A 14,566-nucleotide genomic window follows, 5' to 3' on the forward strand; every position below is an offset into this window, starting at 1 on the left:
ACAGTCCACTTACCAGCACCAGGATGTGTGTGTCAGACCCTCAGCCCACAGTCCAGCTGCCCTTCTTGCCAGAGCCAGTCCTGACCCACTTCTGCGTGCCCGTCATGCCTGCCTCCCTCCATCTCAAGGCTCCTCGCCCCCACCTTCCCTGGGTTTCTCCCATATTTGGGGAGTGCAGTCATCGATTCGGTGGAGCGTCCCTGAAGGGGGGCAACTCAGCCTTTGCACGGGGGCAAGGGCTGGTCCCCCCAGAGGTGCCACATCCTCTGGGAGGCCTCCCTGCAATGCTGCCTTAGAGCACGTGGTTCGGGTCCACACCTGGTCTCCCTGGAGGAAATATAGCTTCACCTTTGCAGTCAGGACGTCACTGTGGGGAGACACGTGGGGACCGGGTACAAAAACTGCTCATCACAGACCCCCTGATGCGTTTCCTCTGTAGTTGATGGATGCAGGTTCCAGTTCCTTCCATGTTTGTGTCCACTTTTCCCCGTGAAGAGATTCTTCACCTTTCTTAGCCATTTGGGTACATCAGTGTGGACTCACTGTTTCACTCAGTAAACCTGCTGTGCATTACTGCAACGTCGGCTTTCTGTGCGGATCCTCCTGGTTTTGACACTCAGACTTTCCTGGTTTTGCTGATGGGGCCTCCAGGTCTTTCCGTCGTGTCTCCTGGTCTATGAAGATGTCTGTGCTTCCGAACTAATGGTGCCTGCCCCCCCTTTTTGTTCCTACTCCAGTCCTGGGACTGGCTGCTGCTCCAAGAAACCTGATTCCTGTTAGTGGAAACCACATTTAGAAACAAGATGGGGTGCTCACTGCTGCCCTGCATCTGAGCCTCTCTGCAAAGAGCTAGAAAGTGGGCACACACACAACAGAACATGTACACACATGACAAAATGTGCACACACATAAAAAAAGTGTACATACCACTTGACAGAATGTATACACATATGACAAAACATGCACACATAAAACATGCACCCACAACAGAATGTACACACATGACAAAACATGTACACACAAACATGTATACATATGCACGTGCTACAGAACATTTACACACATGGCAGGACATGTGCACACAAAATGTGTACACACACGCACACACTATGGAATGTGTATACACATGACAAAATGTATATATACACACATGTATACACATGCACACACTACAGAATGTGTACACACAGGACAAAACATGCACACACAAAATGTGTATACACGCGAGAGAATGTGTATACACATAATATGTGTGTACACACGAGAGAATGTTATACACATAAGAAATGCACACACACATACAAAACATGTACACACATGTACACACTATGGAATGTGTATATACATGACAAAATGTGTGTGTACACACACAAAACATATACACATGCACACACTACAGAATGTGTACACACATGACAACATGCACACTCAAAAACGTGTATATGCACATGAGAGAATGTGTATATACATAAGATGTGTGCACACACGAAAGAATGTTATACACATAAGAAACGTACACACACATACAAAACGTGTACACACATGCACACACTGCAGAATGTGTACACACAAGACAAAATGTGCACAAATACAAATGTGTCCATGCAGACACATCTGTGTCTGCATCTGCTAAGGCCACAAGCTCACAGACACCTCCCTTCCCACCCCCGCAGGGCCCCAGCTCGCTCTGGGGGGTATGGTGGATGGCTGGCGTGTAGCCCCGGAGATACCAGGTGCCATTTGGCCTCAGGCTTCCCTGGAGCACCCTCCCTCCCCCTCCATGGTTGATTCCAGCGTTCTCCCCTTCCAGGGCTGCAAGCACAACAGCTACGAAGATGCCAAGGCCTACGGCTTCAAGAACAAGCTGATCATTGTCTCGGCGGAGACCGCGGGCAATGGGCTGTACAACTTCATCGTGCCGCTGCGCGCCTACTACCGGCCTCGCCGGGAGCTCAACCCCATTGTGCTGCTGCTGGACAACAAGTGAGGGGCAGAGGGCAGGGCATGGGTGCCCTCACCTTTGGTGGGGAGTGGGGGGAGCGGCCCCACCCCACCTGCCCCTTCCCACACCCTGGTGCTGCTCCATCATCCTCCCCATGACCATGAACCTCCCCCAGGGTGCACCCCAGCACCTGTACCCCCAGAGGCCTGCCAGCCCAGAGCTCAGGGTCCAGTCTCAGCTGTCCTGGGGCCTTGGTTTCCCCTTGGGGACAATAAAGAGCAGCCCCGTTGGCCTCTAAAGACCCCCCGGTCCAAGCCATCATGGTCCTGGGGCCCCTGCTCCGCCCAGGTCAGAACTGGTGTGGGGGTGGAGGAGCCGGGTGGATGCCTGCAGGCTCTGCTGTGCCCACAGGCCCGACCACCACTTCCTGGAGGCCATCTGCTGCTTTCCCATGGTCTACTACATGGAGGGCTCCGTGGACAAGTAAGGCGCCTCCCGGCAGGAGGACCCCCACCCTGCTCTCCTCCCCCTGGGCAGGGCGCCCAAGACCAAGTAGGGGGCGGCCGCACCCACGGGCATGTCCCCACAGCCTGGACAGCCTGCTGCGGTGCGGCGTCATCTATGCGGACAATCTGGTGGTGGCAGACAAGGAGAGCACCATGAGTGCCGAGGAGGACTACATGGCCGATGCAAAGACCATCGTCAACGTGCAGACCATGTTCCGGTGAGGCGCCGGGGTCACCCTGAGCTTCCCCTCGTCGGCGGCCAGGGGCCCCACCCTGAGCCCCTCCCCATGTCCATGACCAGGACCGCCCCCCCGCCCCCCAGGCTCTTCCCCAGTCTCAGCATCACCACCGAGCTCACCCACCCGTCCAACATGCGGTTCATGCAGTTTCGCGCCAAGGACAGCTACTCTCTGGCTCTCTCTAAACTGGAGAAGGTGAGTAGCCCCTTGCAAACCACCGCTTCCCCTCCCACCCCCATATGAAGTGCCCCTTCTGACTCTGCCCAGCTGAGGGCCTGCACCAGGCCTGGAGGGTGTGGGTGCCTGCCCTCCTCCTGCAGGGTTCTAGTCCCATTGTGAGGCTCTCGAACGTGCAGCCCAGAGACTTTAGGGTCCTCGGCCAGGAGGGGACATCGTCCCCTTAAGGCAAGGTCCATCCCGGCCTTGTGCTTGGCCAAGGCTGCTGGTTACACCAGAAATTACTAACCCAGTGACACCAGCCCTGACACCACACCCACGTCTGAGCCGTGTCTGTTCTGTCAAACGCCGGCGGGGGCGTGTTCATCCTGGTACCGACGAGGGCGCTGGGACCAGAGCGGGGAGTGGTTGCCTCAGGTCACGCAGTGGGTCAGAGGCCAGGACAGCAGGGGCCCGGGGGGCACGGGGACCCGCCAGGGACCAGTGGTGCCGCCCTGGCATGTTTGTGGGCCCCAGGCCCTCCCGAGCCCCCTGTCTGGGTCAGTGTAGCACTGCCCTCCACGGAGAGGCAGGGCCGCGCTCAGGTGGCCCCAGGTGAGACCAGGAAACAGGTGGGCTGCTACCGAGCAGACCCGGCTAATGAAGTCGGGGGCAGTGACCATTCCCTGCGAGCCCAGACGGGGGTCCTTGTCGGGGGGCAGCTTGCATTTGCATGGCTGACCCCACACCAGGCCAGGCCTGGCCCCAAAAGCAGACAGAGGGGCAGCGCAGGAGCTCCACCTGCCCAGAACCCAGGTGGACGACGGAAGTGCGTTTTGCCAGGAGGCCCATGGTGGCCCCGGAGCCCCTTGGTCGGTAGCCGGAGGCCTCAGTCAGCTGCCGAGGAGCTCGGGCTGTCCTGCCCCTGGAGGAGGCTTGGCCTGCACCCCACACGACAGCCCATTGGAGCCCACTCAGAGCCACTTCCTACCAGCCCGTGAGCTGATCCTCCGTCTGCTCAAACTGAGACTGTGGGCATCGGAAGCGGCCCCAGCCAGGACTGTGTCCAGGTGCTTGGGCCAGTCTGACCCAGTTCAGGCAGGATGACCAGCACAGAACTGGGGTCAGGGCTGACATCCTGGTGCTGGTCCTCACTTGCCGCCAGTTCCCTATGGGCCTTGCACCGTCACCTGTTCAGCCAGTGGGCTTGAAATAGATCCATCAGCAGACACTGCCCTTCCACAGCAGACACCACAAGTCAACCCCTACTTTGCCCTCTGTGGCAGGCATCACCAGTTGACCACACCTTCCACCTTCCCCTGCAGCATCACCTCCAGGGAGGGGCAGGGGCAGGGGCGGCCCACTCCCCACCTCGTCCTCTGGTTTTATGATGGGGAGAGAAGTTAGCAAGTGAGCACGTGTGACCTGGGGAGGCTGCAGCCCAGGGTTGAAGGCCATGCCGATGGATACGCTGGGCAGGGCCAGGCGTGTGCAGTGCCTGGGGGCTGAGGACAGAGGGGCACAGAGCCACGTGATCCACCCCCTCTGGAGAGATGGTCAGAGCCGGTGCCTCCCCCGATCTATGCACACAGAAGATTCCACAGAGGATGGAGTGGGAATGTGGCATCACGCTGTACATACCATCTGGATGAGGGGAGTCCTGTTTCATGAGCGGAAACTGCAGGAACATCGGAAACGCTTCTGGCATTCAGATCAACATGCTTCCCCGAGATCAAAGTGGCACTAGGGCGGGGGTGGGGGTAGGGGATTCAGGAAGGCGTGGAGGGCAGTGGCTGCATCTCCCTGGAGGTTCTCAGGAAGGTCTCCCAGAGGCTGGGCCACTGCCCACCCCACTCCCCACCCCGTCCCCAGACTCAGGTTCCTGGTGGCATCATCGTTTAAATATCCTCGGCACCCGTGACAGTGACGTCGACCAGGGCCCAGCCTGCCCGTTCAGTCCTGCTCCTTCCAGACACGTGGTTCTCAGAAGGGCTCGTCCACGTGGGTTCCCATGTCTCGCTGTGACCTGTGACCTCAGAGCTTGGGCTACAGCCTCCAGTTCCTCCGTGGCCACTACAGAACAGGCAGCATGAAGCCACTGAAACATCAAGCCTTCCTTCGTCCACAGTCTCCCTGGACCCGCCCTCAGTCTTTGCTTCTCAAACCATTCACTGTTCTTAGTGAAGGGAAACTGACAGCTTTAATGATCTTGGGAGTCTCCCCGCTTGTCCTCATAGCATGCGACGGGAGCGTGCAGCCTGGGGTCAGCAGGCCACGTGGGTTGGATTCCGGGGCTTGTCCATGATTTGTTCTTTCGGGACAGCAAAACGCCGCTCAGGACTGACACACTGTTTCCCTCTTGGACACCCACGTGCCAGCACGCCCTCAGGCTCCCTGCTGCTGGGGAGGGACAGAGGTGAGGCCCCTGCCCCAGTGTTTGTCTGCCCTGCCGGCCGCCAGCCAAGTTTGCAGGAGGAAGCTGCCACAGCAGGGAGCAGCCCCAGGAGAAGGCCCCGGGAGGGCTCCTGCGTCCCACCTTCTGTCTGTGTGGAGCGTGTTCTGGTCCCGAGGGAAGGATGACTTCCTGGGCTCAGAGGCACCCCTCAGTTGTAAGCCATCCTCATGCGGTGGAGACACGCGCCGAAAAAGTTCGCGTCCCAGAACCAGCACGGAGTGGGGAACACGACTCTGTGAAGGACGCTGAGATGGAGGAGGCCCTGGTTCGCCCCGGGGCCCCACGCCATCACCAGGGCGCTTGCAAGAGGGAGGCCAGAGGTCAGCCTGCCAACCCTGGAGGTGGAGGAAGGGCCCAGGGCCATGGTTGGCTTCTAGAAAATGGGAAAGGTGCAGGAAAGGAGTCTCCTGGCCAGGCAGGGGTGGGGGAGTTGGTCACCGGCGGGAGCCCTGTGACACCTGACTCCAGCCCCACATATCCGAACGGACTCACAAAGTCTGATACCATGAGAGAAGAACCGTGTGATTCTGAGCTGCGGGTCTAAGGAATCCACGTGGGGTCTTGCAACGCTGTGCTCACAGGGGAGGCAGGAGCTGTGACACGTGTCGCTGCTCACGCGCACACCTTGCTGTCCTCGCCACCTCACTCACAGGACATGAGCTCCAGGACTAGTTGCTATGAGAGTCAAGGGCCCAGGGCGGCAGCAGCTGGGCATTAACCCCAGCACGGGCCCCTGGCTCTCGCCAGCAGAGCCATGAGTCCTTACCCCTGGTTCCGGCCCCCTGTGTCTGGGGGACACGAGCCGGGTGCTTGGCCTCTGTGTGGGGGCATCTGCTGGCCCGTGTTCATACACTCACCCCACACGTGTGCACGCACGCCCTGGGCTGCCTGCCCCGTGCAGCTGTGGCTGTGGGCACCAGCCCGTCTGAGCCGCCCTGTCTTGCAGAGGGAGCGTGAGAACGGCTCCAACCTGGCCTTCATGTTCCGCCTGCCCTTCGCCGCCGGCCGCGTCTTCAGCATCAGCATGCTGGACACACTGCTGTATCAGGTCAGCCGGGGCCTGGCTGACGTCCGGTCCTGAGCCACATCCATCCTGGGTCCCCAGGGGCCAGTGGGACTGAGTGGCTCTGGGCCCCGTCCCTGACCGGGAGCCACAGGGGTTCACCCCTGAGCATCACCATCCTTTCCTCCCAGGAGGGTGCTGGCCTAGGGTCACTCCTGGCAGCCTTTGGGTTTCTGATCCCTTCTAGCCTAGGGCGCATGACCAGGCGAGCTACCAAGGCCAGGAAAGGCCGCCCAGCTCCGTCTTCTGGCACGCTGTGCAGGGGACACTGTGGGTGCCCGGCGGGCATGTCCCGCCAGGGGGTGTGAAACTGCCCACAACGCCGGCCTCACTGCGGCCCCTCTCCTCCAGTCCTTCGTGAAGGACTACATGATCCCCATCACCAGGCTGTTGCTGGGCTTGGACACCACGCCGGGCTCTGGCTACCTCTGTGCGGTAAGTGCCTGGGCCGGAGCGGGGAGACGGGGCGGGGCGACGGGGCGGGGCCAGAGGGGCGGGGGCGGGGTGGGTGGGGTCGGGGGGACTGGGTGGGGTGGGTCGGGGGACTGGGTCGGGTGGGGCCGGGCCGGGGCGGGTGGTGGGGCGGGGCTTGTGGCAGGCTGGGCTGGGCAGGCGCGCCCTGCCGGGGAGGCGAGCACCGCCTCTGCGGCCCGAGGCCGGCCCAGCCCAGGCTCTGCGTTGCAGATGAAGATCTCGGAGGACGACCTGTGGATCCGCACCTACGGCCGCCTCTTCCAGAAGCTGTGCTCCTCCAGCGCCGAGATCCCTATCGGCATCTACAGGACCCAATGCCACGTCTTCTCCACCGAGGTGCGGGGCAGAGGCTTGGAGATACGGGCCCTTTTGGGGTCAGGTTCACAGGCGCCCACGTGGTTCCTTGGGGCGCTTTGGGGGAGGGGAGAGCACCGAGGGGCGCCCGTGCGCCGCCGGACCGTGCAAGACGGCCTGCCCGCGAGTTATGAGCCCACGGGGGTGCTCAGACAGCCTTGGCGGTCAGGGTAGGAGGAGCCCCACAGGTACTCAGGTGGCTCTGGTTTCCTTTGCAGCCCCCCGACCTCAGGGCCCAGGTGAGTGGTCCCTTCAAGCCCACGGGAGTGCCTAAGCTCAGCCCCACCCAGGCCTGGCGGGGGCAAGGGTGGTCGGGAAGCAAGTCCCCAGGTGGCACCAGCTAAGGTGCAGCTCAGAGAGGACTCCTAGCATCACTCTCCTCCCCCGTGCAGATCGGGAAACTGAGGCCAGGGTGGGAAGCCCAGGCTCCCCCTGCCCCCAGGCTGTCTGCCCCTCAGGGCACAGCCCCCATCCTGGCAGGTACCCCTTCCTCCCCCTATCTGTCCCCACTTCCACACCCCCCAGGCCCCATGTCACCTACCAAGCCTTGCAAGGCTCTGCACATCCAAGCCCACCATCGGGCTGCCCCTGTTCTCTCCTGCCCCCGAGGTGAGGAAACTGAGTCTCCTAGAGGGGGTGTTCCCTCCCCTACCCCACCGTGGTAAAGTCAGAACATGCAGCCCGAGAGGTGGAGGGAGGCCCAGCTCTCACCAGCAAGTCAGGGACGGGCCTGAGCCAGGGTCTGGGGAGAGGAAGGGACTTCCACCTGAGAGAAGAAGGGCCTGAGGTTCCCCCGGAACTGTGACTGTCCTCCCCATCACCCCAGCTGCTCCATGGTCCCCCCCAGTCCTCTGCCCAGCTCCTGTTCCCCTTCCCTGTACCTGCCCCTGCCCCGCTCCTATCCCCGGACACCCTTCCCCTCCCAGGCCTCACCCCTCCTCCCCGGCCAGTCCCAGGTCTCAGTGAGCGTGGAGGACTGTGAGGACACTCGGGAGGCAAAGGGGCCCTGGGGTGCACGGGTGGGCACGAGCGGTGGCAGCACCCACGGCCGGCACACGGTGGGCAGCGACCCAGCCGAGCACCCGCTCCTGCGGCGCAAGAGCCTCCCGTGGGCGCGGAGGCTGAGCCGCAAGGGCTCCCGGCACACGGGGAAAGCGGCAGCCGAGTGGATCAGCCAACAGCGGCTCAGCCTGTACCGGCGCTCGGAGCGGCAGGAGCTCTCAGAGCTGGTCAAGAACCGCATGAAGCACCTGGGGCTGCCCACCACTGGCTACGGTAAGGGGCAGGGCGTCTGTCTGCTCTCCTGGCCTGTGTTGGGAGGGGGGCTCCCCTAGATTAAGTGCCAAGCCCGGCAAGGAAGGGTTCATTCACCCTCTGCTCTGGGGCCTCAGTTTCCACATCTGTAGACAAAAAGATGCCTATTGCCTGAGCCAGTAGGCAGCCGTCCTGGAGGAGGCGGCTGTGGGTGGGGACAGCCTTGCCAGGCTCCCTGAAAGCCAAAGGCACCAGCCTCAGCCAGGGGGCAGATTGGCCACCTCCGGCTGGTCCTGCCGGGATCAGGAACGCAGGACCCCATCATGTTCCCCTGAGGATAGGAACAGGGGCGTGGCGAGGACACCCCAGAGCCCTGGCCACCCCTCCCTGAACCCTCCCTGCAGCTGGAACTTGTGTGGGATAGGGGCGGGGCAGGGCAGGGGGCCCAGCACCAGGACACTCCACCACCGCTCCTGGGGCAAGGCCACCCCATTCCCGCGACTTCAGGGTGCTGCTGCCAGGGCGTGTGTTGTCGGCGGCAGATTTTCTCTGTCACTTGATTCGGGGAAAAGTTTGTGACTCTGACCGTGAATGGGGCTGGGGTCCCCAGCCGGGCCCGAGGAAACTGGCCCGCCCCTCCCTCGCTCCAGAGATGCTGTTTCTGTTGATGGGGCTGAAAGGGGCCCAAGCCCCCTGCCCCTCCACCGCAGCCTGGCCTCATCCACACCCCAGGCTGGGTGGAGGCTCTGACCTCCGCTAGGCCCCGTCTCTGGGGGACTCTGCCCCACACCCCACCTTGGGCCTGGCTATATTTTTCTGGGCACCCACTCCCCTACCCTGCCACCTGCTGCTCACCTCCTGGGCCAGGGGCCCTCAAGCCCCTCCAAGTGGGGCCAAGCGGCTTTGGGCTTCACCCAGAGCTGCCCAAGGGTCTCTCGGGTCTGGCTATATGCCGGCCCCAAGGAGATCGCGCCCCCCCGGGAGAGCCGCCCAGCCCCTCCCGGCCACACCCCTGCCGCACGGCGTACGTTGTCCACTTTGTGCCCTTTCCCCTGGCGGGTGCTGTCACCCCCGTCCCGGGTGGCATGCTGGCTGCTCAGGCTCCCAGTGGGGGTCCCATTTCACAGCCCCGTGTCACACCCTGGCAGACAGGTGCTCCAGCCCAGCTGAGCCCCAGAGCGGGCCCCTGCCCCTCGGGGCTCCCCTGGGCCTCCCCGCCAGAGCTTGGCAGACAAAGAGCCGACTTCGCTTCGGGACAGACGGCCGCCTGCGGCCCGCGTGCACCTCCCGCCCCTGCTCTGCCAGCCGCCTCCTCCGCGCTGCTTGCTGACCTCAATCTCTCTCTCTGTTTCTGTCTGTCCCTCTTCCTGTGTGTTCCGTAGAGGATGTAGCAAATTTAACAGCCAGTGATGTCATGAATCGGGTAAACCTGGGATATTTGCAAGGTAATTCTGCTCCGGGGGCCGGAGTCTGGCATAGGGGGCGTGCCAACCCTTCCTGATGGTCCACCCGGTGGCCGCCCACCCCGGCCAGGCAGGCAGACAGGGCGAGACACGAGAGAGGGTCCCTCCAGGCAGGGCCCCACGAGCTCCCGGGCCACCCCACTGCAGGGACCCTAACTTTCTCCCCACCGACTGCTGACTTCAGCACGGCCCCCTGCACCCCAGCCCTTCTGCCTACTTTGTTGTCTGAGATAAGCCCTGCTCTGGACACGCAGGCAGCCACTGGCCGGCCCCTGGGAGCCCACCCAGCTCTCGAGAAGCACTGGCATGGAGCACCCCAGGCCAGGGTACCCGCACCCCCGGCGTGGTGGAGCACAGTGAGACCTGAGCTGGCGCCTGGGGCCTTGAGGTCTGCAGCACCCTGAGCCTTCGAGGGCCACCCAAGCCAGGTGGACGGTTGACCTCCACCCCCCAGCTGGGGCTTCACGAGATGGGGACCACTTCAGTTGAGACAAAGCCTGATGTACCACATTTTCATCCAGGTGCTCAGGTGCTGCTTGGGCCCCTGTATCTTCCAAGACGACACCCCGCAGCCCCCAGACCCGCCCCAAGACCCCAACAGGGGTCAAAGCAGAGTCCAGGCCCCAGACCTCACTGCTGGAACCCCTTCCTTACCTGGGGGCTCCCCAGGCTCAGAGCTGTGCAGGCCTCCTGAGCCCAGGTGGGTGTTAGCTCAGGTGGGCCAGTTTCTGAGGACGGCCGGGGCAAACAAGACTCAGGATTGAGAAGCTCTGGGGTGCACCGTGGGGGAGCTGTGGGGTGGCCCAGGGGGCAGAGCCCTGACCACACCCCACCCCCGCCCCGGGTTCCTGCGTTTTTCCTCAGTTGCACCCACGACCGTGTTCACAGCAGACTCCCCACTAGGCCAGCGCGAGTCCGAGCCTGGGGCTGCCCTGAGCGGGAGGGCTGGGTCGCCACCTCCCTGTGGCCGGCTGCACCCCTACTTCTTGCCAAGGCTCGCAGGCGGGGTGGCCGCACCCACAGGGTCACTGCATGGTGTTTACTGAGCCCCTGCCCCTGGGGTGTGGACGTTGAGAGGTGCCTGGGCCAGGACCTAAAACCAGAGGAGAGGCTGGTCCCAGGGGGCTGCAGGGTGGTCCTCCAGGGGGACACCACCACAAAGCCCCCTCCCCGAGCTGGGTGCAGATGAGGGAGGAGATGCCCCCAGCCATGACATGTAGACACAGCCCCTTCTACACAGTCACCCCTGGGGGGAGTGGTCCAGCTGTCCCTTGTTCACAGTTCTGGGGCAGGGCCTCCAGAGGAGTGGTGGCTGGCAAGAGACTGGTCTGCGGGTCCAGGGAGGAGCCCCCATGGAGGCTGAAATGTCCAGTGCGGAGGCAGGGGGGCTCTGCCCTTGGTCATGGGCCAGCCCCCGGCCCCACAGCAGGCGCGATGAGGCTGCCCCTTCTGGGAAGTCGGGGTCAGGGCCTCGTGGGTCACCCAGTCCCCGGGCATTACAGCCAGACCCCACGTGCCTCCCCCCACCACCTCTCAGCCCAGCACCCCCAGAAACACAAAGCTGGGCCCAGCTTGGGCTGGGACAGCCCATAGCCCGCCCGCCCCGGGCAGAGGCAGGGCCCAGGCCAGGTGGGGAGGGTCCAGTGAGGCAGGGGCCATGCCCACCCTCTGCAGCCCCGCCCCTGAGTGAGATGGACAGGTGATCCTGTCCCTTGTCAGCCTCTCTATTTTCCTTGTTCTTGGCTGTGCTCAGGGGTACAGGGTCCACCAAAGCCTCCCGCTCCTGCCCACACCTCCGCTGCCCCAGCCCTGCTCTTTGCTGCCCTCCCTGGACATGTGCCGCCTCCATGAGCCAAGCTCACCAGTGACCCTGTGCGGTGGGAGGGGTGGGGGTCAGGCCATCCTCCTGCTGGGTGGGGACACAAGCCTGGAGCAGGTGATATCTGTAAGCCCCGATCCCCATTTGGTCTGCACCCCCACCCCCAGCTGTCCCCTGAAGCATGCCGGACTCCACCTACTGCCATGGGGGGGTCCCGAATCCAGAGTCAGATTCGGCCCTGAGCTCACCAGTTCAGGGAAGTGAGCCGCAGCACCCCTTGCTGGCCCGCTAGCAGCTGTCCCACCTTCCCTGAGTCCCTGACCCCCATGGCCAGGGAGCCCTCCTGGGACGGGAGGGGCTGGAGCAGAGAGAAGGAGGTGGGAAGAGCTGGGGCAGAGGTCACCCAGGGCCCTACCCAGCCCCCCACCAGGGCCGTCCCCCCCAATGCCCGGTCCTGGGTCAGGAGGTGCCTCTAGGCATCCCCAGATGTGTAAACTGAGGCCACGAGCCATCCACCTCCTGCCACTCACTGAGCGCAGGGTCACTGCTGGACAGTGGCCAGCCCGACCCCATAGTTGGCCAAAGAGACATCTATGTGGCGACCAGGGTTTCTCTAGAACCAGTTCACACCCCTGCGGGTCGCATCCTGGGGCCACCCCGAGAGCCGGACGCTGGGCTGGCTGTACCCGTGGTGGGCAGTGGCCTGGCCCTGTGCATGCCAGAGGGGACCTCCGGCAGGGTGAGCCAGTCGGACTCTGGGCTGATGCTGCCGGATAGGTTTTGGGAAACAGAGGGCAAGTCCAAGGTTGACAGCTGAGGAGGGGATTGGGGGTGGCCTGTATGGGGCAGGGGTGCTGGGAGGGGGGTGAATGAGCCTGGGTTGGATGTGTGTGCAGGTATGTCATTGTGTGCTGGTGTGTGCACACGTGGAGGTGTGCACAAGTGTGCTCCACATTCAGGGTCACCACCTCCTAAGATGCTGGTGACTCAGCAAGCTACGGGGATGGGCAGGGGTGGTGTGCTCCCTGCCCGTGCAGTGCTGGGCTGAGGCCCACGTGGATCAGGGAGGACCGGCCAGGCTGGGTTCCCTAGGACAGGGCTCGGGCGGGACAGCCCCACAGCCAGGAGGATTCTGCAGCTGACTGGAGCTGCCAGCTCCTCGGGGCCCGGCGGAGCAGAGGTGAGCAGGGGCTGAGGGGTGACCGCCCGCCGGGCCCTGTCTCCTCCGCAGACGAGATGAATGACCACCAGAACACCCTCTCCTATGTGCTCATCAACCCCCCGCCCGACACGCGGCTGGAGCCCAATGACATTGTGTAAGTACTGCATCCCCAGGCAAGTGTAGACACCTGCTGTTCACCACGTGGACTGGCACTGCACACCCACATGGGCGTCCAGCCTGGCCTCCGGGGCAAAGCGTGATGCCAGCGCCCTCCGCCCTTCCCACAGATATCTCATCCGCTCCGACCCCTTGGCCCATGTGGCCAGCAGCTCCCAGAGCAGGAAGAGCAGCTGCAGCAACAAGCTGGCTTCCTGCAACCCCGAGACGCGGGACGAGACACAGCTCTGATCACCTTGCGGGGTCCGCAAGCCCATGATGCGTGAGCGCGGGGCCCTGCCCAGTGCCCAACCCCCAGATGCTCCTGGGACTGTCAAGAGGGAGCGGACCTTAGCTGGGTGAAGGCTCGGGCTGCCCTGGGCACCGCCAGACGCTGGTGGGAAGCCTTTTTAACCTGTTTTTATGAATCTGTACAACCCTGATCCTTTGCACAAACGCACCGCAACTCGTGACCGAATCTGGCCACGGCAGAGGGAGAGCCGGGCTGGACCACGGGGTGAGGCTGGGGTGGATCAGACAGGTGCTCGGGCCGGGGGCTCACACCACAATAGGAGAGGGATGCTGCAGCCCAAACTCGCCGTGTTTCCTCAGCCATGGACCAGTCTAGCCTGTGGCTCTTGGCCAAGCCACAGGGTGGGGGGCCGCCCTTCTCGCCCGGGTCCCCTGTGCGCTCATTTGAGAATGAAATGGAAAGCAGGAGGGTTTTCAGCTGGCCAAGCCCCTGCCTTCAGCAGGACAGGCTCTGGAGAAGCGTCAGCGTGGGGCCCGGCCGCGCACTGGGGATTCCACGGCCCGTGACTTTGTGGAAGAGACTCGGACAACTGCCTTTTCCTGTATTTTTACGCTGAACTTTTGCAGCCGCACCATCTGACGCCCTTTTAAAGGAGAAATCTGAAGCACAACACAGCCGCTGGGCTGCTGCCGGCCCACGTCTCCAGGACAGGGACTTCTTATCACGGAGGGACTCCGGGCATTACCTCAGTTCCTTTGTGACTTGCTGACAGGTTTGCACGGTCAGTGCTGGAAACTCCCATTAAATGGATGCACTCTGCAGACAGGAGGTCCCCTCGTGAGGCATTCTCTCCGTGGTTGCATGCTCTGGGCCTGGGTCTGCCCCAGCTGCCCAAGGGTTAGGAACAACCCCTGGGACCCCACAGGAAAGCCCCCAACCCAAGGAAATGCGGCTGGCCCGGGTCCTCCCCAAAAGCAGGAAGCAAGTCAGCTGGAGGCAGGGGTTCCAGGAACAGGGGTCCCCTGTACGCTCCCCCAGGCAGGGGTTCCGGGCCGAGCCCCGGGACAGGTCTGTGCACTTCCCCAGCACAAAGACACCCCTGTTGGTTCTCAGCTGGGGGCTCTTGCTCTTACAGAGTACCCCCAAGAGTCTGGCAGGGGAAGGACCAACCTAGCCCCCAGGTCGGGTGTGGCTCCAGGCCAGACAGGTGCTGGAGTGGCCTGCCCCCAGGGAGCGACATGACCCAGGGCCGCCCTCCCCTTCCCCAGTC

At 62.9% G+C, this 14,566-nt stretch overlaps 1 protein-coding gene across 11 annotated transcripts in view; it reads left to right on the plus strand.

The window, feature by feature from the left end:
• The window catches only part of KCNT1 (potassium sodium-activated channel subfamily T member 1), a 78,740-nt gene extending 64,616 nt beyond the window's left edge, over positions 1–14,124 (plus strand). For 5 of the 11 annotated variants that reach the window (XM_045162371.1, XM_045162373.1, XM_045162377.1 and 2 more), the window contains 12 exons: positions 1,811–1,983; positions 2,354–2,425; positions 2,532–2,666; positions 2,771–2,882; positions 6,245–6,346; positions 6,713–6,796; positions 7,046–7,171; positions 7,408–7,428; positions 8,116–8,464; positions 9,826–9,888; positions 12,957–13,041; positions 13,175–14,124. In XM_045162371.1, coding sequence (XP_045018306.1) covers positions 1,811–1,983; positions 2,354–2,425; positions 2,532–2,666; positions 2,771–2,882; positions 6,245–6,346; positions 6,713–6,796; positions 7,046–7,171; positions 7,408–7,428; positions 8,116–8,464; positions 9,826–9,888; positions 12,957–13,041; positions 13,175–13,295 — 1,443 coding nt within the window. In that variant the 3' untranslated portion in view covers positions 13,296–14,124. The remainder of the gene's footprint in view (positions 1–1,810; positions 1,984–2,353; positions 2,426–2,531; positions 2,667–2,770; positions 2,883–6,244; positions 6,347–6,712; positions 6,797–7,045; positions 7,172–7,407; positions 7,429–8,115; positions 8,465–9,825; positions 9,889–12,956; positions 13,042–13,174) is intronic. The other 6 variants (XM_045162374.1, XM_045162379.1, XM_045162376.1 and 3 more) reach the window with 4 other exon arrangements.
• The last annotated feature ends 442 nt before the right edge of the window (positions 14,125–14,566 follow it).

This window comes from Bubalus bubalis, chromosome 12, assembly GCF_019923935.1.
Source record: "Bubalus bubalis isolate 160015118507 breed Murrah chromosome 12, NDDB_SH_1, whole genome shotgun sequence".
NCBI lineage: Eukaryota > Metazoa > Chordata > Mammalia > Artiodactyla > Bovidae > Bubalus > Bubalus bubalis.